The 26,083-nt window shown below is 33.1% G+C and overlaps 2 protein-coding genes across 2 annotated transcripts; one reads left to right on the forward strand and one right to left on the reverse strand.

The window, feature by feature from the left end:
- Positions 1–1,331: 1,331 nt before the first annotated feature.
- LOC128041750 (uncharacterized) lies at positions 1,332–2,228 on the reverse strand. Its single transcript, XM_052632059.1, has 3 exons — positions 2,214–2,228; positions 1,875–2,093; positions 1,332–1,775 (listed from the first exon to the last, which is right to left on the reverse strand). Exons 1-3 carry the CDS (start codon positions 2,226–2,228, stop codon positions 1,332–1,334), a joined length of 678 nt encoding a protein of 225 aa, XP_052488019.1.
- An 8,983-nt stretch (positions 2,229–11,211) lies between these two features.
- On the forward strand, positions 11,212–15,569 carry LOC105773719 (endoplasmic reticulum oxidoreductin-1). Its single transcript, XM_012595810.2, has 10 exons — positions 11,212–11,700; positions 12,037–12,168; positions 12,501–12,756; positions 12,979–13,089; positions 13,419–13,537; positions 13,658–13,762; positions 13,899–14,101; positions 14,842–14,965; positions 15,175–15,348; positions 15,418–15,569. The coding sequence occupies exons 1-9, from the start codon at positions 11,533–11,535 to the stop codon at positions 15,346–15,348; spliced, it is 1,392 nt and encodes a 463-aa protein (XP_012451264.1). The 5' UTR covers positions 11,212–11,532; the 3' UTR covers positions 15,418–15,569.
- Positions 15,570–26,083: the final 10,514 nt, after the last annotated feature.

A 26,083-nucleotide genomic window follows, 5' to 3' on the forward strand; every position in this document is an offset into this window, starting at 1 on the left:
CTAATTAACTACACAACTAGCTTCGTAAATATTTTTAATAAATATTTACGAGTCCGTTTTACGAAAATGAAGACCCAAAAATACACTTTTCGATACCTATGGCTATTGGGTCGTTACAATTCTCCCCCTTAATAAATTTCGTCCCCGAAATTTACCTGAAAAGAAGTGGGGCTAGTGAGATCTTATTGTTTCTTCTGGTTCCCAAGCCGCTTCCTCAACACTATGACTACGCCATAACACTTTCACTAATGGAACTCGTTTATTTTTCAACTCTTTTACTTCTTATACTAAAATTTCAACTGATTCTTTTTCATTTGATAAATCAGGTTGAATTTCAATATCCTCTGTCGAAATAACATGAGATGTGTCTGATCAATATCTTCTGAGCATTGAAACGTTAAAAACATCATGAATTTTCTGTAATTCTGCAGGCAAAGCTAAGCAATATGCAACTGGTCCCACTCTTTCTGTAATCTCATACGGTCTCATAAATCGAGGACTCAATTTCCCTTTTCGGCCAAATTTAAAATTTTTCTTCCAAGGCGAAACTTTAAGAACTACTTTATCGCCGACAAAATATTTAATATCTCGATGTTTCAAATCTGCATATGACTTCTGTCTATCAAAAGCCGCCTTCAATCTATTTCGAATTTTCTTAACAATGTCTTCCGTTTCTTGAATTAATTCTGGCCCGATCATTTTTCTTTCACTTAATTCCATCCAACAAACAAGTGATCGACATTTACGACCATATAAAGCTCATACGGAGCCATTTGAATACTTGATTGGAAACTATTATTGTATACAAACTCAGCTAAAGGTAAATAACGTTCCCAGCCTGATTCAAAATCAATAACACAAGTACGAAGCATGTCTTCCAAAATCTGAATAACTCGCTCAGATTGTCCGTCAGTCTACGGATGAAAAGATGTGCTAAAATTAAGTCGTGTACCAGGAGATTCATGCAACTATTTCCAAAATGTCGAAGTGAACCTTGGATCCTAATAAGCAATTATTGACATAGGAACACCGTGCAATCTCACAATTTCTCAAATATAAACTTCAACAAGCTTTTGAAGTGACTAATCAGTCTTAACCGCAATGAAATGAGCCGATTTTGTAAGTCGATCAACAATCATCCAAATAGAATTTTTCTTCCTTGCCTATAATGGTAACCCCATTACAAAATCCATCGTGACACAATCCCATTTCCGTTCAGAAATATTAATAGGCTGAAGTAATCCAGTAGGAACCTAATGTTCTGCATTAACTCGTTGACAAGTTAAACATTTAGCCACATACTCAACCACACCTCTTTCCATCTCTGGCCACTAATAAGATTCTTGCAGATCACGATACATTTTCGTTCCTCCAGGATACAAAGAAAAAGGACAGTCATGAGCTTTGTGAAGTATCAACTCTTTCAATTTAGAAACATCCAGAACATAGATTCGGTTACGAAATCTCAAACAATCATAATCATCAATGCTGAAATTTTCTAACATACCATTCTGAACCATTTCTCTTTTTTTCACCAACTTGTCATCTTCTAACAGTGCTGACTTGATCCGATCAAACATCATTGGTTTAATTCTCCATTCAGCCAATAGACTTCCATCATCACTGATACTGAGTTGAGCAAACATTGCTTGCAATTCAATTGCTACTTTTCTACTCAATGCATCAGCTACAAGAATAGCTTTACCAGGGTGATAATCAATAACACAATCAAAATCTTTCAGAAGTTCTATCCAATGACGCTGTCTCAAACTTAACTATTTTTTAGATAGAAGATATTTGAGACTCTTATGATCGGTATAAATATAAAAATTTTCGCCATACAAGTAGTGTCTCCATATCTTTAGAGCAAAAACCACAGCAACTAACTCTAAATCATGTGTTGGATAATTGCATTCATCTACTTTTAACTGATGAGACGCATAAGCAATCACTTTCTCATTTTGCATCAAAACGTAACCAAGACCGCTTAAGAAAGCATCACTATAAACAAAAAAAAAATTTTCCGATGCTAGTAAAGTCAAAATCAGCGCTTCAGTCAATATCTGCTTCAATTTCTCAAAACTTTCTTCGCACTAGTCATCCCAAATGAATTGAACATTCTTATGCAGCAACTTTGTCATTGGTAAAGCTATCTTCGAAAATCCATTTACAAATATTCAGTAATAACCAGCCAATCCAAGGAAACTACAAACCTCTGACACGTTCATCGCTTCTTTCCACTGAAAAATTACTTCGATCTTTTCAGATCAACTCTAATTCTATCTGCCGAGACAACATGACTCAAAAATACAATCTTTGATAACCTGAATTCACATTTACTAAACTTCCCATATAACTGTTCTCTCGTAATACTTGCAAAATAATTCTGAGGTGTTGTTCATGCTCGGATTCAGATTTTGAATAGACCAAAATATCATCAATGAAAACTACCACAAACTGATCTAGATACGGTTGAAAAATACGATTCATGAGATCCATAAATGCTGCTGGAGCATTCGTCACTCCAAAAAGGCATCACTAAAAATTCATAATGACCATACCGTGTATGAAATACCATTTTCGGTACATCACTTTCTTTCACTTTCAACTGATAGTAACCCGATCACAAATCAATCTTTGAAAAGATAGAAGCTCCTCTTAGTTGATCAAATAACTCATCAATATAGGGTAGAGGAAATCGATTCTTAATCGTCACCTTATTCAATTGCCGATAATCTATACAAAGTCGTATCGAACCATCTTTCTTTTTTACAAAAAGTACTGGAGCTCCCCAAGGCGATATACTAGGATGTATAAAACCACGATCCAATAAGTCTTGCAATTGTACTTTTAATTCTTTTAACTCTGTAGGTGACATACGATATGAGGGTATTGACACTAGAGTTGTACCAGGAAACACTTCAATTGTAAACTCAACTTCCCGATCTGGTGGTAATCTCAGTAATTCTTCAGGAAATACATCAGAAAATTCACAAACAGTTTAAATTTTGCTGCATTAACTTTCGATAGAATCTAAACTGATAACATAAGCTAGAAAAGCTTTACAACCCTGATGAAGAAATTTATTAGCTCAAATTGCTGAAATAATACGAGTTGGACCACTTGTTTGAATACCATTCACCTCAATCTTATCACCGTTTTTACTCTAAACAAGAAACTTCTTTTTACAGCAATTCAGAATCACCCCGTGCTCCGTAAGCTAATCCATACCCAAAATTATATCAAAATCACCAAATGACATTATCAAAAAATCAACAGGAAAAGTTATATTCTGTATCATTAACGGACATCTCTTACACACCCAATCCACTAACATAGATTGTCCCAATAGACTAGCCACCACTATTGATACTCTAGACGTCTCAGATTTTAAACTTCCCCACTCAACCAATTTAGTATTAACATATGAATGCGAAGATCCCAGATCTATCAAAGCATAAACAGGTTCTGAATGTAATAAAAATATACCTGTCACAACATCATTTGTATCACCATCTTCACGAGTTCGTACAACATAAGCTCGAGTTGGCGTTCTAACCTCTGACTACTGGGTAATAACATCATTTCCATTTCTAGCACCACCTCTAGAAAATGAACCACTTCAACTTGACCCACGACCTCCAGAAGCAGGCATAGATATCTGAGAAGTAATAGGTGTAGCATGTTCATTCTTCGAACAATATCTAATAAAATGTTTTGTAGATCCACAGCGAAAACAACCTCGAGTTAATTTCCAGCCTTCACCATGATGCTTTTTCCCACAATGCTCACAATTTGAAATTTCAGTATCCCAAGATGGACCTCATACACTACCCGTAGTCATATTTGGTTGTCTATCACGATTTTTATCAGTTCTATCTGATTTAAAATTTGATCTCCAGCTACCACGGAATTCTTTTGATCTTTTCGGTTATGGATTTGAACTAGCAGCTCTAGGACGCTTTCCAATAGTATGGGTATTCTTAGTCTTTTTATCAAAACCTAGTACTTGTTCTACCATTCTTTCCCTTTCAACTAGATCTACAAACTCAATGATTTTGTGTGATACCAACTGTACTCATAACTCATCGCATAAACCATGCAAAAATCGCTTGCAACTATCAAATTCAGTCGACACAAACTCAACAGCATACTTACTAAGTCACGAAAATTCTCGTTCATAATCAACCACAAACATTTCACCCTGTTTCAACATAAAAAAACTCCTGTCTTCTGTCTTCAATATATAATTCACCCACATATTTCTTTTGAAATTCCTTTTGAAAGAATTCCCAATTTACCTGATCTGTTGATACATGACGTGTCACTGACTACCACCAGGTATATGCTTCTCTTTGTAGTAGAGAAATAGCACATAATAAACTTTCTTGTAGATTACACTCAAGTTGCTGTAAGATTCTTTTAATAGATTCAATCCAAATTTCAACTGTAGAAGGACCAACTCCTTTCAAACCCAAAAATTCTGTTGCACCGTACTTATGCAATTCTTTAATAGGAGTTCATTGACCAATAAAGGTAGATGTCATAACGGATGTAGTTCCCGCCACTCATTAAAGAGCATCAGCAATAGCTCTAAGTAAATGTGAATCATATCTTTCCCCAATATTACCTTGTTCGACACTAGGTTGTTGAGTATTAACTGGGTTAACACTTGGTGTTGTCGATTCGATTTTATCTAATTCATTGGAAACATCATCTACGATATACATCTCTTGATCAACATCATCATTATAATCATCTGACAATTTTAACTATAAAACAAAAACAAATATATATCAGCATCCAAATCCCGACTCAATTCGACTCAATTATGGCATGTACCTCTAGACTCAATTTCGAGCTTAATTTAGTCCGAGAATCGGCTAAACCTACAAAGCTCTAATACTAATAATTGTAACACCCCAAACCTTTATCCATTGTCAGAACAGAGTTACAGAGCATTACCAAACTTTTCAGATTAAATACGACCATTACATATCATTTAGCATACATAACATAAATTAATCATATTGTCCCTTTTATGAGCCCTCGAGGCCCAAAATATGTGCTAGAAATAAATTCGGGACTAAACCGGGTACTCAGAAAATTTTTCCAAAAATATCAAATTTTTTCAAAGGAGTAGAAGACACACGCCCATGTGACCAGGCCGTGTGGCTCACACGGTCAAGATATATGCCCGTGTTTTAGGCCGTGTGAGTATTCGAAATATGAGAATACGACCGTGTCCCAATCTGTGTCCAAATTTAGGTGTCTGCTGACTTGAGTCACACGGCCAAGCCACACACCCATGTGCTAGGCCGTGTGAGCATACGGACTTGAAATATTAAGGTGCAGAGGTCACACGGCCAAGTCACATGCCCGTGTGACACACGGCTAAGACACACACCCGTCTCTCTGCCTGTGTGAAAATATCTGAGCATTCTATTTTGAAATTTTAAATTGCAGGGGACACATGGTGAAACCACACGCCCATATGTTAGCCGTGTGGACTCAAAATGAACCTTAAACATCAAGTTTACCATTCCATGCAATCTTGAACACTAAGTAACTCAAAAACCATTCGCTTGACCAATTCAAAACACAATCAAATACAATTTAAACATATCAAAACAATAATTCTAAATGCCTAACCTATGTACCTTCACAAGTATTACAATCATATTATTAAAACTTATTAATAGACATTATTCCAATCCAATTTATTAACTTATCTATTTCAATCCAAATTTACCTATTTCATGTTCATTTATGCACTAATTTAAAGCATACCATACCATAACGTTAACATAAAACATATACTCATATATATAACCAACCAATATTAACTTGTAATCTTATTTACAATCAATCCACAAAATAGTTAACATTTAGATTCACTAGGTACATGCCGACACAAAAAGGAATAACATCACCATGTTTGAGTTCGAGATCATTGATGGATGCTGAATCGACGATCAAACTTAAGTACCTAACCTGCGTACGGAAAACAAAACCGTACACTGAGAATAAACTCAGTGGTATTTCTATAATCTGAATAAATAAAGGTAAGATATTACAATATATATATATATTTAATCACACAATAACATTAGTCATTCAATTCATCACTTCATAAACATATCATTCATAACATATTCAATTCTCATCACTTGCTATTTCAAGTCTCATACTTGCTATCAAATAGCTTTTCACAATATGATACACAATTCATGTGTCTCATTTTCATTTCACATTCAATGTTTTCCAATACCAATCATAGTATCATTTCATTTCATTTAATTACCCCTATTAACACGACTTGGACTTTGATGGATACACGAATCCAACCAAAACACACCAGATTGGTACCCAGTACCTCATCGGATAATTCAAAGTAATAAATCGACACCCAGTGTCTCATCAGCTAAACCGAAGTAAATTGGCACCCAGTACCTCATAGAATTAAGCTAAAGTAATAAATTGACACCTAGTGTCTCATCGACTCAAAGTCGAAGAAATCCCTGAACTCTTCCAATCCTATGGCATGCCATCTATATCCGACTCAGCCTGATACAATTAATAGGGTTTCAATTCACTTTTCAAATGTAACTAATATCCAATATTCAATTTCCACATTAATCACATATTCATATAAATTCAATTCAATATCAAAATGCTAAGTACTCACCTCAATCACTTACCATAAACATTTAATCAAAATACAACAATAAATAATTAAATTCGGATTATAGAAATACAAACCGAAATTTGAGTTATTCCTCGTTGACTTTATTTTTCTCTTTTTAGTCAAAATTCTAACACAACGTTTGAATATTTCATATTGAATATTTCAATTTTATTTAACATTTGTCTAAATTCTAATTTAGTCCCTAAACCAAGACTAACTTTATTTCTTCACAATTAATTCTATATTTTCATTCCATTTCCACTTTAAACCAGATTTAACTCTCTAATTTAACTTAAATCCTAAATTTCAAAATTTTCATAATTTAGTCCTTAATACTCAAAATTTATAATTTATTCTATAATTCAATCCTTTTCATTTCTAACTTAAAAATTCTATCAATTTAATCCCCAATACTCAAATTATTCAACATAGACAACATTTTAAAACTCAATAATTTCTAAAATTTCAACATAGGTCGGGTAGTATTCAATATCGGGATTCTAAAAACATAAAAATTACAAGAAAATTGACTAAATTAACTAACCAATCAAGCTTTGAACAATTGAGACCCTAGCCTTTCTCCTTCTTTCTTTCTCTTTTTTTTTCTTTCATTCTCTGTTTCGTTTCTACACTTGTTTCTTTTTCTATTTTATTTGTTTTATATTATTATTTCATTTACTTAATATTATAATAATAATATAATATATATGCTTAAATATTAAGTAAGTATAATTTATTAATAAATATATGTATATAAATTTTACACATGTATTCACTAACACCATCCACTTTTTGGAATAAGGCTTAATTTCTTATTTAGTCCCTTTTCTTTTCTTTCATCTATAATTAAAATTTCCCCTTTATCCAATTTAGTCCTTATACCTAATTACCTTTAATTCATGCAAATTCACCTAACCAAAATCTAATTAACTACACAATTAGCTTCGTAAATATTTTTAATAAATATTTACGAGTCCGTTTTACGAAAATAGAGACCTAAAAATACACTTTCCGATACTCGTGACGATTGGATTGTTATAGCTCGTAATTAGACCCGATGTGAGAGAGGCCCAAAATCTATCATATAACATAAAGGGGGTGGCAACCCTAGTATAAATACAAGGGTGAGACGTTCAACCTTCTCTTACTCTAAGTAGGATGTTTATTTTCTATTTAAAATAAACCTATACAACTCTACAAGGGTTTTACTTTCTCTTCATATAAATAGATGGCACCGATAGAGATATTAACACAACTTTTAAAAGATTGTTATTCTACTAAAAAATAGAGAGAATTAATTCTCAACTCATAAACATATTTTTTCAGAATAACAATTTTACTGGTTTCTATTAATAGAATAGAGAATTTTTGTTTTCACTTCAAAAGGAAAATTTTTTTCTAGTTCTATATTTTGGTTCAATTGGTTCGAGCCCACACTCTAAGCAGTTCGTGGTACAAGAATAGCGAAGAAGATCATTTGGTTAGAAGCCAAAAAATACCAAGGATCTGTTTATCCAAAAACATAGGTACGTATTCGATTAAGGTTTATTGCTATAAATATTACAAACTGGGTTTGTTTTCAAAATTTTAATTTTTCGCTGTGCAAGAAAATTATTTTCAAACTAGATTTTTGCCAACAGAAAATATAGGTTGTGAGAGAGTTGGCCTAGTTATGAAAAAGGGTAAGAAGGAAAATGTTCAAGGAACGCCAGAAAGGATCCAATATGAAGAGCCATCAAAGAAAGCTCAATTAAGCATAACCGAGAAGCAAATCTCATGAAAGGAATGGGAGTTTCTCTCCCCTGATAACGATACTATCCAAGGGACAGTATGTCCATCAATACTATTCCCCTTTGAGGAAAGCCTATTACGAGTATACTGCCATAATAATAGCTCCGTAGGGAGGAATCGAGTAGGTAAGATAGTAGACTAATATGGCCTTAAGAGTGATAGTCTGTTAGAACGATAAGTCAATTATCCGTTATGTGGGACAAGTGAAGTCTCGAGTTAGTCAAGAGCATGGGCGGATTATAGGAAGTAATCTTCCCCCTCCCCCCCCAGCCGCAAACAGTAATAAAAATAGGATCGCCAAAGTGGCGAGGCTTTTTGAAAGATCAACATAGCACAGAAGTGTCAATGAGTCCTTCGAGACTAAGGTTTGGATAGAAAGAGTCTACTGAGGATTGGATCGAACAAGTCCTCCAAAGAAGGAATATCCTAAGAATCCTTGGGTGGATAGTTGACAAGGATACAAAAAGGGGTTCATAAAGGGAAGCTGACAAATGACCAAATTAGATAAAGGTCAATGAATACCCCGAGTGAAAGAAAATGAAATAAAGAAAAGATAAGAAGATAAGCTAGGTTCGCTAGTATGGCGAGGTGACTGGTATACGATTGAGTGAAAAGACTGACCAGAGAAGGGTCTCATGATGAGCCAAGTAGCTTAAAGGTTCGGGTGTAGTCTGCCACCCTAATGTAGAATGCTTGCCTTAAACGAGTAAGGAGTATTCATATTTGGTTTTTTATTATTCGTTGTGATGGGGTTTAATTATGGTACAGCTAAGAAACTCACTAAGTTCATTTGAACTTATAGAGTTTATGGATGTTCGCAGGAATTGTGAGGATGATCGAGGACTTCAAGGAGGGACCAAGTTAGATGGAGTGGAGATCGTTGATCGCTAATGGATCAAGTCATGCATATAGGAAGATGGTATCATTGGAAGCTTCGCCTAATTTTAAACCATGGTGTAGCCAAACAATGTCTTTAGAGTTTGGAATTTTAATCAATTAGGCCTTAGTCGAATCTTAGGAAGTTATTTGTAAACAAACATATCTTAGTAGAGATAAAAATAATTTGAAGGATTAAGCATTCAGTGGTTTAAGGCCCTAGTTGTAAGAATTATTATTAATTTCTTTATTAGATAGATTTCATTTTAGACTGTTTATAACAGTTAATTTAGTAAGTTTAAGTATAGGTCCTTTGTGATGCTTCATACCCGAATCCGGTGATCGGGTAGAGCATGGAGTGTTTTAAGAAGACATCTGAAAAATAATGTTGACCACCCAGCCATAGCTCAACATTCTAGGGGCAACAACAACATCTCTGTAAAGGATCAACTCAAGGCCTTCAAGGAATAGCTGGGAGGTTGAATGTTAGCAGGTGTGGGGCAAGAGGCTCGTTGGAATAGCTCTATGAAGTTTCATCTATTTTGGCCCTTCTCACTTCTTACAACACTTCCATTTTAAGAGCTTTTAGCTAGTCCTCCAAGGAAGCGTTATTGACGTGAGTGTGTTGTGAGCCAACTAGCTAGTTGTTAATGAGTAAATCATTGGGGTTGCTGCACTATGGATCTCTACGGATGGGCTAAATTTCATCGTCAGGTTGGCTTTCCTAGAAGTTTCATAGGCCACTCAAAGTTCAACTATTAGTTGTTCATTTTGAGCATTCCATTGGTCAAAGAGATGCTGGCGTTCTTATTGCTACTTGAAGCAACGCTTTTGCTAAGAAAGTTTCTCCTTTAAACGTCGCATTTTCTTATGCATATTTGTAACCTACTATTGGGACCCAAAAGACTGCTGGTGAGAGGCCTAGTCCAAATTGGTTGTAGTGGTAGCAGTAATGATGGTGATATTTAGCTAGGGTGGTTGAGTAGCAAGGTAAAAGGACAAGGCATATTGCAAATATTGGGAAAAAAGCTCTTTTGGGTCATGGGAGGAGGGCTAGAGATTGGCTGAAACCTAAAGGATGATGGCAGAACAAGGCTAGAAGTAGGTGGCAGAGAGGTCGCTGAAAATAGCTTATACAATGCTAGTAATGGTTGGAAAAGTGACGAAAATAGAGCAAACTGAGAGAACAACCATGGATGTTGATAAAGGGGGATTGGAAATCTGAGATGATGGTAGTGGCTGTGTCATGGCAGGAGGGTTTTGAGTTGAAGAGAATCCTGAGGTAATGGTATGAACGGTGTTAGCTGGGTTGAAAGAAGCATCAATATAAGATAAAGAAGCTATGGGTGTCCACACTTACTACACCAATTGTTGATGAGAGTATCAACAAGGGAGGAGATACAGAGGATGATATGGTGGTGCTGAGAAAGGTTGGTTCACCTTGACTAGATGGAGAGCCGAAGAAGATAAGTAAGCAAGGAGGCTAAATATGCAAAAGAGAAGACTGGAGATTATGGTTGAAATGCTTAAGGGTCGATCATTTCTTTATCATGTTAGGGGTATATATAGCGAAAGTCCTGTGCTTAGAAATGCTGACATGATAAATACACACGACATGTCACATGTCATTATATTGTTTCACAAATTATTGCAACAAAAAATGTAAACATCAACTATGTTAAGTTGAAGAAAGAGGCTTAATTAATTTTTATTTTTTAATTAAGAATTTTTGGCTTAAGCCTAAATAATTTCATATAATTATATTTTTTTTCTTGGTAAAATCCAAAAACCACAGGTTCATGTTGTTTTGCCACCACTTTTTTGGGTCGAATAATATATTTGTTTGGTTGCACCCTTCAAAGACCAAATGTTCCTACCTTGTTTTCACTCACTTGTTGCCCATGGTTTTAAACTGTAAAGAGAAATAGAAACCATCAAAGAATACTCATAACGCCCACAATTTCTTGAATCGTCTGTTTTTCTCTTTGATCCCCCCATTAAACCCAAGATTTTCTACCTTTTGTTAACCCCACAATCTGCTCCTTAAATAACATTGCCAATATTCATTAAAACATAGCATTGTTTCGAATTTTCTCTTGTTTTATCTTCATTTGCAGGACATCAAACAAGGTTTTTCAAGGTTTTGGCAATCTGGGTCTTTTTCTAATTTGTGGTCGATGGGGGAATCAGAGGAAAAGAAGAGCACGAAGAGGGATAAATTGAGGTGGAGATGGGTGATTGGAGCTTCCATTACAATTGTTCTTGCTATTGCTTTGGCTTCAAGGACTAAACCAGAGATCTCTCCGAATTTTGGAGACACAAACAAGTCTTGTCAATGTTCTCAGGTTTCACTTTCTCTCTTATATTGCTCTTCCTTGCTTCTTTGACAAAACACATTGATTGTTGGTGATGAAAATGATTTTGTTTTATTTTGGTTGTCTCATTTTGTTTGTATACTAGGGAACTGGTCGAAGCTTAAAATGGAATTGAGAATTGTTGTTTTTGTTTCTTTTAAATATCCTCTGTGTTCAATTGAGGCCGATGAATTTCTTTGTTGCGTTTGCCTGGTTATGATTCAAAGTCATTCGGCACTTGGATTTTCTTGAATGAATTCTGTTGTCTGTTGCCCATTGGTTTAGGTTGATTGATGACTGTTTGTATCGAATGTTGCATTTTTTCAGGGAAAACACAGGCATAAGGGGACTGTAGAGGATTGTTGTTGTGATTATGAAACTGTGGACCATCTTAATGGTGAAGTATTACATCCAATACTTCAGGAACTTGTCAAAACCCCATTTTTTCGGTACTACAAGGTTTGCTTATTCCCCCATTCCCATTGTATGATGAGAATACATACATACATATATATATGTGGATGCTTTATTTTATTATTTTGGACATAATTTTCACAAAGTTGATGTGGGAACTGGAAAGATGATTCTAGTATTTGAGGAAATTTGGAAGTAAAACACGTGTATAGAATGAAAAAGCACACTAGTTTAAGTTTAAGAGAAGTGCGATTATTATGAAACCTTTTTCATGTTTTTATGCATCTTAGTATGATAATGTTAGTTTACATGCTGGATTTGAAATTTGTGCTCTATGTTTTTCATTGAAGACTAGTTTCTTCTATTGCTTTGGGCAGGTTAAATTGTGGTGTGATTGCCCATTTTGGCCTGAAGATCATATGTGCCGTTTGCGGGATTGTAGTGTTTGTGAATGTCCAGAAAGTGAATTCCCGGATTCATTCAAGCCCTTCCAACGTACCCTTTCATCAGGTGACCTTAAGTGCCGAGAAGGAAAGCCACAGGCTGCTGTTGACCGCACGCTAGATAGTAAAGCTTTTAGAGGGTGGACAGAAACAGATAATCCCTGGACGTATGATGATGAGACTGATAATTGTGAGTCAGAATTTGTTATTAACTCATTTTTATGTATTGGATGCTCTCTAGCACACTGCTTATGGCCTTGAGAACCATAATTAAACTGATGCATTGCTATAGGTTAAGATTCAGTGTTGCTCTCTAGGCAATGCTAGTGATGATAAGATTTACGGTGAGAGTTGTGGTGTTCTCAACATTAATACCCCAAGCAGTTGATCCTGTAAGTTACTGTTTTTGCAGCCGAGATGACTTATGTGAATCTTCAACTGAACCCAGAGCGCTATACTGGCTACAATGGTACATCGGCTAGAAGGATATGGGATGCTGTCTACTCGGGGAACTGTCCCAAATGTGAGTTCTCATTAATCTTCTTTGATGCGTGTAGGAATGAAAGATGCCTGTGCATTTTCTTGGTATGAGTAGAGGCATCGGTCCATTACCTTTTAACAATTTGATTTTGGAGTAGTAACTAAATGTTGAATGCCTAGTGATGAACCTTCAATGACATAAATCAATATATTTTCTGGTTTGTGAACTTATTAATTACTGTGGTAGGCGTGTTTTCTGTTCTATTGAGTACACACTAAGTAACAAATATCCTTAATGGAAGATAGGAATAGTCTAATGAGCCTCCTTTTTTTAAAAAAAATTACTTTATTTGTTTGTATTCTGATACACAGATCCAGCTGAAGAGTTATGCCAAGAAGAAAAAACACTATACAAATTGATTTCTGGTCTTCACTCATCTATTTCGGTCCATATAGCTTCTGATTATCTGATTGACGAAGCTACAAACTTGGTATAAATTCTCAATTTTGTCACTCAGTACTCGTGCTCATTCATGAACTTAATTTCATAGGTGCACAATAATGTTGCAGAGATTAACATTGTTTCTTTATTTTTATCTTCCTTATTTCAGTGGGGCCACAATCTTGAAATAATGTATTATCGGGTTTTACAATATCCAAATCGTGTTGAAAACCTGTACTTCACATTCCTCTTTGTTCTCCGAGCTGTGACAAAGGTGCGTAGCCTAGCATAAAAATAAGAAAAAACAATGGTACATGTTGAGCAAGTACTTAATAAATAAGGAAGCAGTTACGTTATAATCCAAAACTGAAACCACTTATCTTACTAGAGCTTGCTTTGATGCATTTCAGGCAGCTGAATACTTGGAACAAGCTGAATATGATACAGGTAATCCAACCGAAGACCTAAAAACGCAGTCCCTAATGAAGCAGCTACTTTATGATCCAAAACTGCAAGCTGCATGCCCACTTCCATTTGATGAAGCCAAATTGTGGAAAGGACGAAGAGGACCAGAACTGAAACAGAAAATACAAGCACAATTCAAAAATATCAGGTTTCTCTAATTTCCTCTCTGGTGATGGATGTAAAATGCTGCAACTCTTATTTCTAATTAATGTTATTGAACAATGAACATATAAAATGAGAATCCAGTTTTACTCGAAACATAATATTCTGAAAGACGGAGTAAAATCTGAAATTGTACTTTTTACCTCTCTCAGTATCCCTCACTTGCAGAGAAACTTCCATGAACTGTTTCATCTTTGTGGCCACTAACGTTTGCATGTTTTGTCAAAATGGCCCTAATTGTATTTTTGAGTCTTTTTTGGCCATACCTTTGTTATTTTTTTCAATCTGCTTTTTCTAACAGATTTAATTAAAGTACTGTTAAAAAAGTTAAAGGGGATGATGTGGAATTTTATATGTAAAATATTTTTAATGAGATGTAATTTATTACTTAGGTAACACAATAAGATAATTACATGTGGAAAATGATAAAATAAATAAATAATATATTAAATTAAAAAATAACTCTTAATTTAAAGAAAATGAACGTAATTATCTAAAAAAAGTAACTCAGTAGAAAAACATTTCAGTAAACAAAAGTATGAAAGATTGAAACTTTGAATTTATTTATTAAATCTGTTAGAAAAAGCAAATTGAAAAGAAGAGCAAAGGTTGATGGCCAAAAAAGACTCAAAAATATAATTAGGGCCATTTTGACAAAACATGCAAACGTTAGTGGCCAAATTTATCATTAAGCCTTTGATTATTTATGTCTGATGGGTTTTGCAGTGCGGTGATGGACTGTGTTGGGTGTGAAAAATGTCGACTTTGGGGAAAGCTTCAGGTTTCTGGTCTTGGAACTGCACTGAAGATTCTGTTCTCTGTAAATGACGAGGAGAATTTGATTCAGATAGTAAGTACCCTTCCCCGTTTGTAGCTTTCAATTTTCAGTTCTAATCTTATTCTAGTGTATGATTCCAACATTCAGTCATGGCTTTCCAACTATAGTAGCTAGAGTTTTTTCTTGTAGAAAATGCTTCTTTTTTCAAGTCCTTGAAACACCAAGGATTAGAAACCAACTTCTTCATTCAGACTCAAACGGTTTGCTTTATTGACCCGCAGTTGCAGTTGCAAAGGAATGAAGTAATTGCGCTGATGAATCTACTCAATCGACTATCGGAGTCTGTAAAATTTGTGCATGAAATGGGAGCGGCAGCTGAAATGGGAAGGATGCATTATTCCAGTAGGTTGAAGAGCCTAGTGCAAAGGATATTGGCATCTATTGTTAAGACATAGGTAGCAAGAGATGATTTGAATGTCCTGTTTGTGTTTTGCTTTTACCTTAACACGTGTGATATTTTGCAGATAAGGATGAGAAATTCAACTGCAAAGACCCACAGAAAAAATTAGAATTAGGGTTTTGGAGAAAATATAAAATTTTGGCAGTGTACAATCAGACAGATTAATGTCAAACAAAACTAGAAGTTAACACGAGTTAAAATTGAGTGTTAGTATCATGTGCATCGCTTAAAAATTCAGTGCTTTATACTTGTGATATCTGCAGTTTTAGGGCTAATTGCGCATAACACATCATCCTCAAATTACGGATTATATCAATCTGCAATTTATATTATGTTTCAAAATGAGTTTTTCCAATTTGTAAAAATAGCCATATTTTTTTATCATCCACCTATTATTTTTTTCGATTTAATTAAATATTTAATGTGAGTTTTTATTCGTCTATTAACAAAATTAATCCTTTAATATTTTCGCATTCTATCAATATAAAAATTTTAACAAACTAAGCCCTTAATATTTACAAAATTGTCATTTTAGTTCTAGTTCTAAAAAATTAATAAATTTGATCTTCAACATTTACAAATTTTTCAACCTAATCTTAACTTTGAAATTAAAAAATTCAAAAATCATTTTTAACCATTTTAACTCAATAAGAAAAAGAGTGTCGTCTTTATAAACACGGTATAATTTTTTATTCCACAAGCAACTTTAAAAATTGATATATGACTTCTTTTAAATATATTACTACCCCTATAAGACATTGTCAACACTTAATCACGCTTATGGAGTCTAAACACTCCTTGGATTACATTAAATATTTTATTGAATTAAAATATTATTTAATTGAATTAATTTTATAAAAAATATTTTTATTTTAAGTTTTCCTATTTTCTTATATAAATACATATAGAAAATTAGTAATACTTTTATACTATAATTTAAATTATAATTTATAAAATGTAATCTATAATTTATATCTTAATGAGATAAATATCAAAATTACACGTGAATTTTGATTTGGTGCAATTATGTACATGAACTTTGTTTGTGGTTCAAACATACACATTAAATTTTGATTCAATTGTATACATTTAAATAAAAGATACTTCTTTTTTTATTTTCATATTGGATTAATATAATTGTTTGTGTGTACAATATATAAATGTAAAATTATGCTATGTTGATAATGCTTGCTAGCAATTTGTAAAAATTTAATAAAAGTAAAATTTTATGTATAAAATCATAGGTGACTTCTCGACTTGCTGGTGACAAACTTACTATTCGAACATTTTTCTAACTTATCACGTCTTAACGTGGATGGGGTATAACAATTAATAATTTATAAATAATGATTTAGTTTTACAAGTCTATCCGAACCAAATTGAAACAGGGTTTATGCAAGATTTTTTTGTTTTTTTAAATATCACTACACCTTGTGATCTAATTTAGAAATTTTCTTTTACAAAATTAAGGTAAAAATTACAAAAATAAATATTCTCATTTTATAATATAATTGGATTAAAAATATCACTACACATGTATGAATTTTATCTCAATTCTTATTGTAAATAAATTCTATTATAAAAATTTAATCAAATTAATCCTCTACTATTAAATGGAGCAAATTAGAAAATAGTTAATGTTATTCACTGGTTCACATAATTAATATTTTTAAATTTTTATAATTCAATAAATAAATATATTTATAGAATAAATATAAAAGATGATGTGATAATGAATGGAATGTTGTATCAACTCTAAGCATATAAATATATACAGCATTTATTTCCCAAAAGTTTGTTTCTAGAATGCACCCAATAACAGATTTTAACCAGAAGTCAACTATTCACACACGAGTGGATCTAGAACATCTTCTTTGACCAACCATATTCTTATATTGCTGGTGAGATCCTATTTTTATTGGCAAACTAAAACAATGTCAGAATACGTGGGTTAACCTATATCATTCAATCCTCTTGTCTACTTTGGACTTCCCAACCAACTTCCAATCTTCTTCCTTCATCTTTCCTATATTTACGCGCTCCAAGTCTATATAAATCCTCCTTCCATCCCCTTAACTTACCCAATCTTGATCAAGCTTTCCTCAGTTTTAAAGATGACGAAAGAGGTGGTATACATGCAAAACTGGGGTGCAGTGGCACCATCCCCTCTCATTAATCCCAGAAAATCTTCCACATATCCAAGGCTAGAGACCATTCATGAAGAAGGGTGTGAAAATCATTCAGTTTTTTCAAAGAAATTCTTGCTGGTTCTCCCCCTTGTCTTGTCTACGGGTGTCTATTTCTTGGTAAACAAGGATTTGACTCTGTGTGCATGAGCCCTTCCAATGCTTTTTTTTTGCTTCAAAGGGATCTGGGAAAACTGTGGCTTTCTCCCCCCCCCCCCCCCTTTCTTTGCTTGAGAGATGAGAAGCCTGGAAAATGGAGTATCTCAATAAATTCAATGCCAGGGAGAGAAGAATGTTCAATAAGTTTATAGCAGTGTAATGAGTGAGAATATGAGATAGATGGTGGGCAAATCTGCTTTGATGTTCATAATTTGTAAATCTTGTTTTATCATCATATCAATCCAACGTTTCCCAGCCTCTGGTTTTTGAAAGTTTCTGATTGCAATAGTTTTGAACATTGGCTAAAATTTTCCTGCTTTAGAAAGGCCTGCAACCACCAGCTAACAAATCAACAATCTAATTCACTGCTTGCTAACTCTGGTTAATAATATAATAACTAGTGATTCTAGCCTTTAGGGAACACAAATGAACCCAATTCTTTGCATAATGAAAATATTTCCTGCTTATTGTATGGAAAGTTGGCCAAAATTATAATTTACTCCAAAAACAGAGCATCTCGACTTGGGAAGTAATGGCTAAAGAATCCCCTGGTTATCACCATTGATTTGTGTGTTTTTATTTGAATTTATTTCTTAATTTCATTTTGGAAAGTGGCTTACGCATTCGCTGACATGATCCAATTGCCAGCTTGAGATCATGGTATGAGTTGGGCTCTATCTAGAGACCTTGCTTGGTGGCCTTGGACCTCACATCATTCCCATTTCTCCTTTTTAATAACCAAATTAGAAATTCCAAATCTCTTTTTTTATTTTTATTGTCAATGCGCACATGGCGACACCAAAATCATTAACTTTAGAGTGGAATTCCTTAGTCTTGTGACGTACGAAATATACCCAATTCCACCCTTACAATATGCTTGACATGCAATTGCATTCATTGTACTTCTTTTTCTTTTTGCTCCCTCTGTTGGTAGCAGGGGATCTGCTTTTCGATTGAATATGTCCATTTATCTATAACGTCTAGATGAAGAAACAATGTTATATGTCCAGGTATAACAGAGCAAAAAGATGGAGCAAAATTGATTTTCCATTGAAAATGTAGGATGTGTTTTGACAGCTTAATTACGTTTTCATCCCCCCAACACATGCAATTTCCTTTCTCTAGTTAATTACTTAAAAAATATTTAAAATTTATTTTTCATATATTAAAATATTAACAATAAATTATTTTCTATATTCTTATTGATTTGAAGATTACTTGAATGTTTATTTGTTGCTTTATAACACCATCTCTAAAATGGAGATTTTATTTCTCAAAAGTACTTTTTAACAACAATAATAAACACTTAAATTTTAAACAAACTTTGTCAAAAGTATTTCTGAAAATCACTGTTTTAAACACTCTTTAAAAACTCTATTCAAAAACAATGTTAAACTAGCCCTTAATGTACAATATCTCGTTTGGTATAATGAGTAATTCAGTTGAAAAAAAACTCAAATTTTAAATTTAAAAATAATAAACTTTTTATAAGAATATTTATATCTTTTAGTATATTTATATAATATTTGGTGAGCGGCAAGGCAAGATAAACTATGGCTTGAAATGTATATGGACAGTTAAATTCAGAGAGATGGAAATCAGAATCTTGTTTAAACAGCATTAAACATAGACAGGTTAGGAATATTTAGGAGAGAAAAGGATGTGAACTCATGAAACCTGAAAGTGTGAAATTTAATATATAAAGTATACAAGTAGCAAAATTAGCTAACAAGCTCTAACTAAGCTATTGATTGGTGTTCCCAATCCTTGAAATCCCTCCCACAGAGGTTTTGATTTTAAGCATTAATGTACGTATCTATGCAACAACACAAAAGAGGAACAAGGCCCTCTTTCACAACCCTGAACTGCCACATTCCTCTTCAGCAATGGTCTCCAATCTGGGACACCTTGAATGTTTCTGGTGAGCTATCAAAAGGGCTGGTGCCACTTCACCTCAGTTTTGCATCGCCATTTTATTTGTGTGAAGCAAAAATGCTTGGAAGAAAGAAGGCGATGCTGAGCAATGGAAATGTTATTGCTGCCAAAATCCTGAGGAACCTATATGAAGTTACCTAATCTATAATGAGGCAAAGGTCTTGAAATGTATAGAAACAGTTAAATTCAGACCCAGTGCTAAGTTTAGAACATATTAACTAAAGGAGTTGGAATAGGAAAGAAGTTCTAAAATTAGAGAATTATTGACCAAATCTGAACATGGGGTTTCACCAAATGTGCTTGACCATATTGAAAAATCACAGAATAGATCATCTGGCAGTCCATGTGTATCAAATGAAAATGAGAAGCAATCCCAGATGGGGTTGGTGATGGTGAATTAACAGAACATTTTCTGGTTGAAGGAAATTAGGAGTTGCACCAATCCTGATAATGGTCTAACAAATAACAGAAAGAAATAAAAGTTGTAATAGGTCACAACTTGAGTTCAATTCTTCCCGAATTTGTAAGTATCATTCATGGTTCTAATTATTCGTGGTCATTATTTCTTGTTTGGGGATGTATTGAGTAGGAGGTGACTGAAACTTCTGATTACTAGAGTTAAAGGCCTTGAATGCGATGATTGAGAGGGAACTAAGATAGTGAAGGAAAGGAAAAAATTCATATAACATAAAAGAGGAAACAGCGGCCAATATTTTCCACTTGCTGTTCAATACACATGATCATCGAGGAAAAGACTAGTCTTTGGTGCCTTATGGTGGGAAAAATTAATGTGCCATAATTAACACTCGATTTAAGCACTTTTTAAGAGTAATATTAAATAATTAAATTTTAACCCAAGTTTTTAAAGCTCACTTTTCATAAACATAGGTAGAATATCGTATCTCTTCTGGGTTTTGTATCCCTTGATTGATATACCTATTTGTATTCATACATATGCAATTGGAATGTAGGTATAGTTGTATGTATGTATGTATGTATGTATAAAAGATATTTTATTAGAGCGAAAATTCTCAAAAATAACGAAAGAAAACTGAAGAAGTATACATAAACAACATGTATTAAATTCCAACATCAAGCAAAGTGTGTATACAACAAAAGATAAGAGAGAAAAGAAAGGGAGAAAGGAAATAGAAGGAAAAAGAGAGTGTTGTGCTGCTCAACCTCAAACTTGAATTGAGAGGTTTCTTCAAAAATGGTCTCTAAGCTTGGAGAAGTAGATGGCTTGTTGTGAGAAATGAAAAGGGATGGTGCCTTCTCACAACTACTTTCCAAGTGTTTCACACCCTTCATCTTTCCTCCAACGAAATTTTCTGATTTGTCTTTTTGGCCTTTTTATTTGTAGAATGGGGGGAGGCAAACACAACCTGAGAGACGAAGAAACCTTGGGCATTGGTTGAAGAAATGGTAAGAGTGGTGGGTTGGTTTAAAAAGGAGAAATAAAAGCCTGGGAAATTACAAGGAAAGTTGGCTGCATAATCTTAGGGTTGACAGCAAGCCATGTGACAAACGTTTGAATATGTCAAATGGGCATTTTATTTAAACAATTAACTTTGACTCCTAAATAATGATATGCCAGAAAGTGACAATCACCGCGTTTCTTAAACTTCTAGACTCTACCCAAACCAAATTAAGGGGTTAACTCAAACATTTACTCTCTTTTTTCACTTTTAGCCCTATTTTTCCAATTTTCAAATTTTAGTTAAATTGTCTTTTCTTTAATTAAAATTTTAAGACTTAATATATTGTTTATACCCTGAACTTGTATTCAGTCACCTAAATTTGTACCTCCACACTATATCACTAAAATTTTGATTAATATGTAGTTTATCCCTTGAACTTGTCCAAAAGTATCTATCTGGTATTTAAATTTTTTTTTACCTAATTGGTATCTGAACTTGTATTCTGTCACCTAGGTTGGTACCTTTGCACTAACACTGTTAGTTTGTGTTGATGTGACACTGATGATTAATCATATAATGACATGTGACAGTCTCTTAGTATGACACGTAGACATAGATTAAAAAATTAAAAATCCTTTAAAAGTATAAATCAATTTAAAAAGTATAATTTTTTAAACATATTTAAATACCAACTAAATAATTTTGAACAAATTCAAAGCTCAAACCAAATATTAACCCTTAAAAATTAATACTAAGAGATCGGGGCAATAGAATATATGTTCAAATGCGACGAATCATGGTATGGTTTTCCAGGATTTTGGAAAACAACTAAAATTGAGCTTGGGTCTAGCCCATTACTTTTATTTGTTGGGTCTTTAAAGGTCTAAATTTTGACAATGGAGAATTTTATTTTATTTTTTTAATATGGTATTTGTATTTTTTTTTAGTTTAATTTGACATTTATATTTGGATATTTTCGTACCCAAAATTAATGGTGTTAATTTTCTAGTGTTTAACTCTGTCTTTAAAGTTGATTTGATAAAATTAATTGCTAAATTAAATAAATTTAGTGTAAACTGTGAATTTATTTAATTTGTCGAATAATCCGATGGATGTGATATAATTTGGGCTTTAAGGCTGATTTGATGAAAATTAATTATTAATTATTAACTATTTATGAATTCTCATCAAATCAATTCTAAAACCGAATTAAACACTAAAAGAATTAACATTGTTACTCTCGGGTAACAAAATGTATAACTTTTCTCAAATACAAATAACACATTGGACCAAAAAATAACACATGTACCATATTAGAAAAAAGTGTTAAACTCGAGTATCAAATTATGTATTAAGCCTTATTATTTATCATTATTATTTTATTTGCCTAACTCGGCCATCAACGTCTTCTTTTGTAGAAGTTTGAGAAAACAAAAGGGATATATAATTTTTGACCCCTAAACTTGATAACTAAGTCCAGTTTGGTACCTATAATTTTTTTTATCTACTTTGGTACCCAAACCTAGCAACTAAATTCATTTTGGTCCTTAAACTTGAAAAATATAAAAGTTTGATGATGTGACACTCTAATATTATGCAACATCATCACTTGAAAAAAAGAACTTATATAAATTTTCGGTGATAAATGTTAGGATCTTGTGTGCTTAGTGTAATGATATTGTCAAATATACTTGTAATTTTTAAACAAATTGGTTTGATAAAATTACATCATTTCTATTAATATCTTTTGTGTATTACCCTTAATGGTTTTTGCACTCAAAACAAAATGAAAGTATTAGCTCATTGATTATTTAATGTTTAACTAATATTAAGTTGCATTATGTGGTTGGATAATAATGCGAAAAGGCAATTTGTATTAGTAGATTATCTAAATGGTCTATAGTCTAATAGAAAATTGAGCAAATCGATTAAAAGGATCTTATGTCATCTATCAAATCCAAATTAGGGTATACCTTACCTTGGGTATAATAATGAATTACTTTCAGAAGATAAAGACATAAATGTGACTATCTAGACTGACTATACATCGAACAGGACCCAAGATAAATCCTAGATCTGTTTATGGATTTATTTATTTGTGACATTTATAATGTGACTTACCTTAATCCTGAGTAAGTAGTGGTGTAACACCCCAAAAAATTTCAATGTCATTAATGGTAATATTTCGGGAATAAGGATCATAACATTTCTAAGAGAAAGAATTTACATTTATTAAAAATATTTGTGGAGTTAGTTAGATACTGAAAAAGATTATTAAAGTTGATAAAGTATAATTTATTTTGACATGTTGGATTTATTTTGGAAAGTAGAAGTGCTTAATGAGCTTTTTCTTTTTTCAGTTTAGGAGGTTGAATAACAATTTAGGAGGTTGAATAATTTATAAAGGAATAAATTGTTAAATGACTTATAAAGTAATAAAACATGTGATAAGAGGTGAATTTAAAAATTGAAAAAAAAATAAGAAAATATGGGTTTTATAAGAGCCATCGGATAAAAATTGTGATTAATTTTGGCCATTAGAGCTCATTAATGGCAAAGTATAATTTTTCAAGAAAGTGTATAGGAGCTAATTTAAGTCATTGAATTTGAAATTTTATGTGTAATCTTCACCATTTGTAACACCCTTGACCCGTATCTATCGCCGGAATAAGGTTTCAAAGCATTACCGAAATTTTCAAATAAAACAGACAGAAATTTCAAACATTTCACAACATATAATATTCAGATCAGAAACCAATCAAATTCATACATATTGTCCCTTATTCGAGCCCTCGAGGCCCAAAATATGTGTTAGAAATAAGTTGGGACTAATTTGGAAACTCAGAAAAATTTTCAAAGTTGCAGGGTTCACACAGCTGTGTAGCCCAAGTCGTGTGACTCACACAGCCAAGTTACACGCCCATGTATCTGACCATGTGGGCATTCGAAGTAAGGACACACGGCCGTGTCCCAGCCCATGCCGGTGCCCGTGTAACTCTCTAACTTGGGTCACACTGCCAAGCCACGCGCTCGTGTGCTGGATCGTGTACCATTTTGAAATGGTCTCACACGCCCGTGTGCTAGTCGTGTGTCTCACACAGCCAAGTCACACGCCCGTGTGTCTGGCTGTGTGGACGTAAAAGGTGCCTTAAATAACCAATTTACCATTTTCTACATGCTCGGGCATTAAACAACTTAAAAACCATTTGTTTAACCAATTCAAAACATGATCAAATACGTTCAAAACATACCAAAACAATCATCCTAGGTGCCTAACCAATGTACCTTCATTGGTACCACATTTATATCATCAGAACATCATTCAAATCCAAATTATAAACATACCAAATTCAATCTATTTTGCCTAGTTCACATGCACATATCTAAATTTGGTTCAATTTATCATGCCATAATATGGCTTCAAAAACAAAAACATGTTTATATATATACCAAACCAACATTAAACTTATAACCTCATTTACAATCAATCCATAAAATAACTATTATTTAGACACCCTAGGTACATGCCGACACAAAAGGTAAACATCACCACATTTGAGTTCGGGATCATTGTTGGATTCTGAATCAGCAATCAAAAGTGAAGTATCTAACCTGTGCATCGAAAAAAAAACCGTACGCTGAGTAAAACTCAGTGGTATTTCTATGATCCAGATATTTAAAGACAAGATAATATAATATGCACATATTAATTATAAGCACAATCGAATATTTAAAACCACATTTATTCATACAATGGCATTAGCCATTTAATACTTAATTCATAAATACCATACTCAATTCTCATCACTTGCTATATAATAGTTTTTCACATTCTATTTTCAATTCACTATATCACTTCCATATCTCATACTATGCCATATCATTATCAATTATAGAACTTTATTATTTATTTACCCCTATTAACACGAATCGGACTCGGATGGATACACGGATCCAACCAATACACCAACTTGGCACCCAGTGCTTCATCGAATAAATCTGAAGTAGTAATTGTGCCCATCGCTATATAAATTGACACCCAGTATCTCATTGGTTAAACTGAACCGAAGCAAATTGGCACCTAGTGCCTCATCGACTCAAAGTCGAAGAAATCTCTGAACTCTTCCTATTCTATGGCATGCCATTTATATCCGACTTAGCCCGATATAGTTAATAGGGTTCCAATTCACTTTCCAAATACAACCAATATCCAACTATCATATTTGCACAATATCACATTTACACATATATATTCATAATATATATATCAATTCAATCCAATTCAATCAATTTTAATTCAATTAAATATCAAAATACCAAATATATTTTTCATATAATCCCATATACACATGAAATCAATTCAATATTCAAAGTGTCAAATACTCACCTCAACCACTTACCATATACATTAAATTAAAATACAACAATTAATAACTAGGTTTAGATTATAGAAATACAAACCAGGAATTTCAAGCTATTCGACGTCGATTTTATCTTTCCCCTTTTTAGTCAAGGATTCCAGTACGACGTTAGCTAAGGAATTAAAACAATTAAAATTCATCAATATAATACAATTCAATTTCATATTAAATATTTCAATTTTTACTCAATATTTGCCTAAATTTCAATTTAGTCCCAAAATCAAAACTAATTTTATTCTTCACATTTAATTTTGTATTTTTATACAAATTTCACTTTGAACTAAATTTAACTCCTATTTTCACTTAAACCCTAAATTTCAAAATTTTCACAATTTAGTCCATATTATTCAAAATTTAGAATTTATTCTACAATTTAATCATTTTTCACTTCTTGCTTAAAATCTATCAATTTAATCCCTAATACTAAAATTATTCAAAATTAACAGCACTTAAAAACTTAATAATTGCTAAAATTTCGACATGAATCAAGTAATACTTAACACCGAAATTTCAAAAACATACGAATTACAAAAAAAAAGACTAAATTAACTAACCACTTGATAACTTTTGAAGCCCTTAGGCCGTGCGTCTGCTTCTTTCCTTTTTTT

The sequence above is a fragment of the Gossypium raimondii genome, chromosome 6, assembly GCF_025698545.1.
Source record: "Gossypium raimondii isolate GPD5lz chromosome 6, ASM2569854v1, whole genome shotgun sequence".
NCBI lineage: Eukaryota > Viridiplantae > Streptophyta > Magnoliopsida > Malvales > Malvaceae > Gossypium > Gossypium raimondii.

What these genes read in the sequence shown, in the direction of transcription:
- LOC128041750 (XM_052632059.1), bottom strand. An exon ending in ATTTAGAGTTAGTTGCTGTG is followed by an intron (nt 1,776 to 1,874) that starts GTTTTTGCTCTA and finishes TCTAAAAAATAG; the next exon opens with TTAAGTTTGAGACAGCGTCA.
- LOC105773719 (XM_012595810.2), top strand. Translation starts at nt 11,533, where the DNA reads ATGGGGGAATCAGAGGAAAAGAAGAGCACGAAGAGGGATAAATTGAGG. An exon ending in CATTTTTTCGGTACTACAAG is followed by an intron (nt 12,169 to 12,500) that starts GTTTGCTTATTC and finishes TGCTTTGGGCAG; the next exon opens with GTTAAATTGTGGTGTGATTG. An exon ending in CTCGGGGAACTGTCCCAAAT is followed by an intron (nt 13,090 to 13,418) that starts GTGAGTTCTCAT and finishes TCTGATACACAG; the next exon opens with ATCCAGCTGAAGAGTTATGC.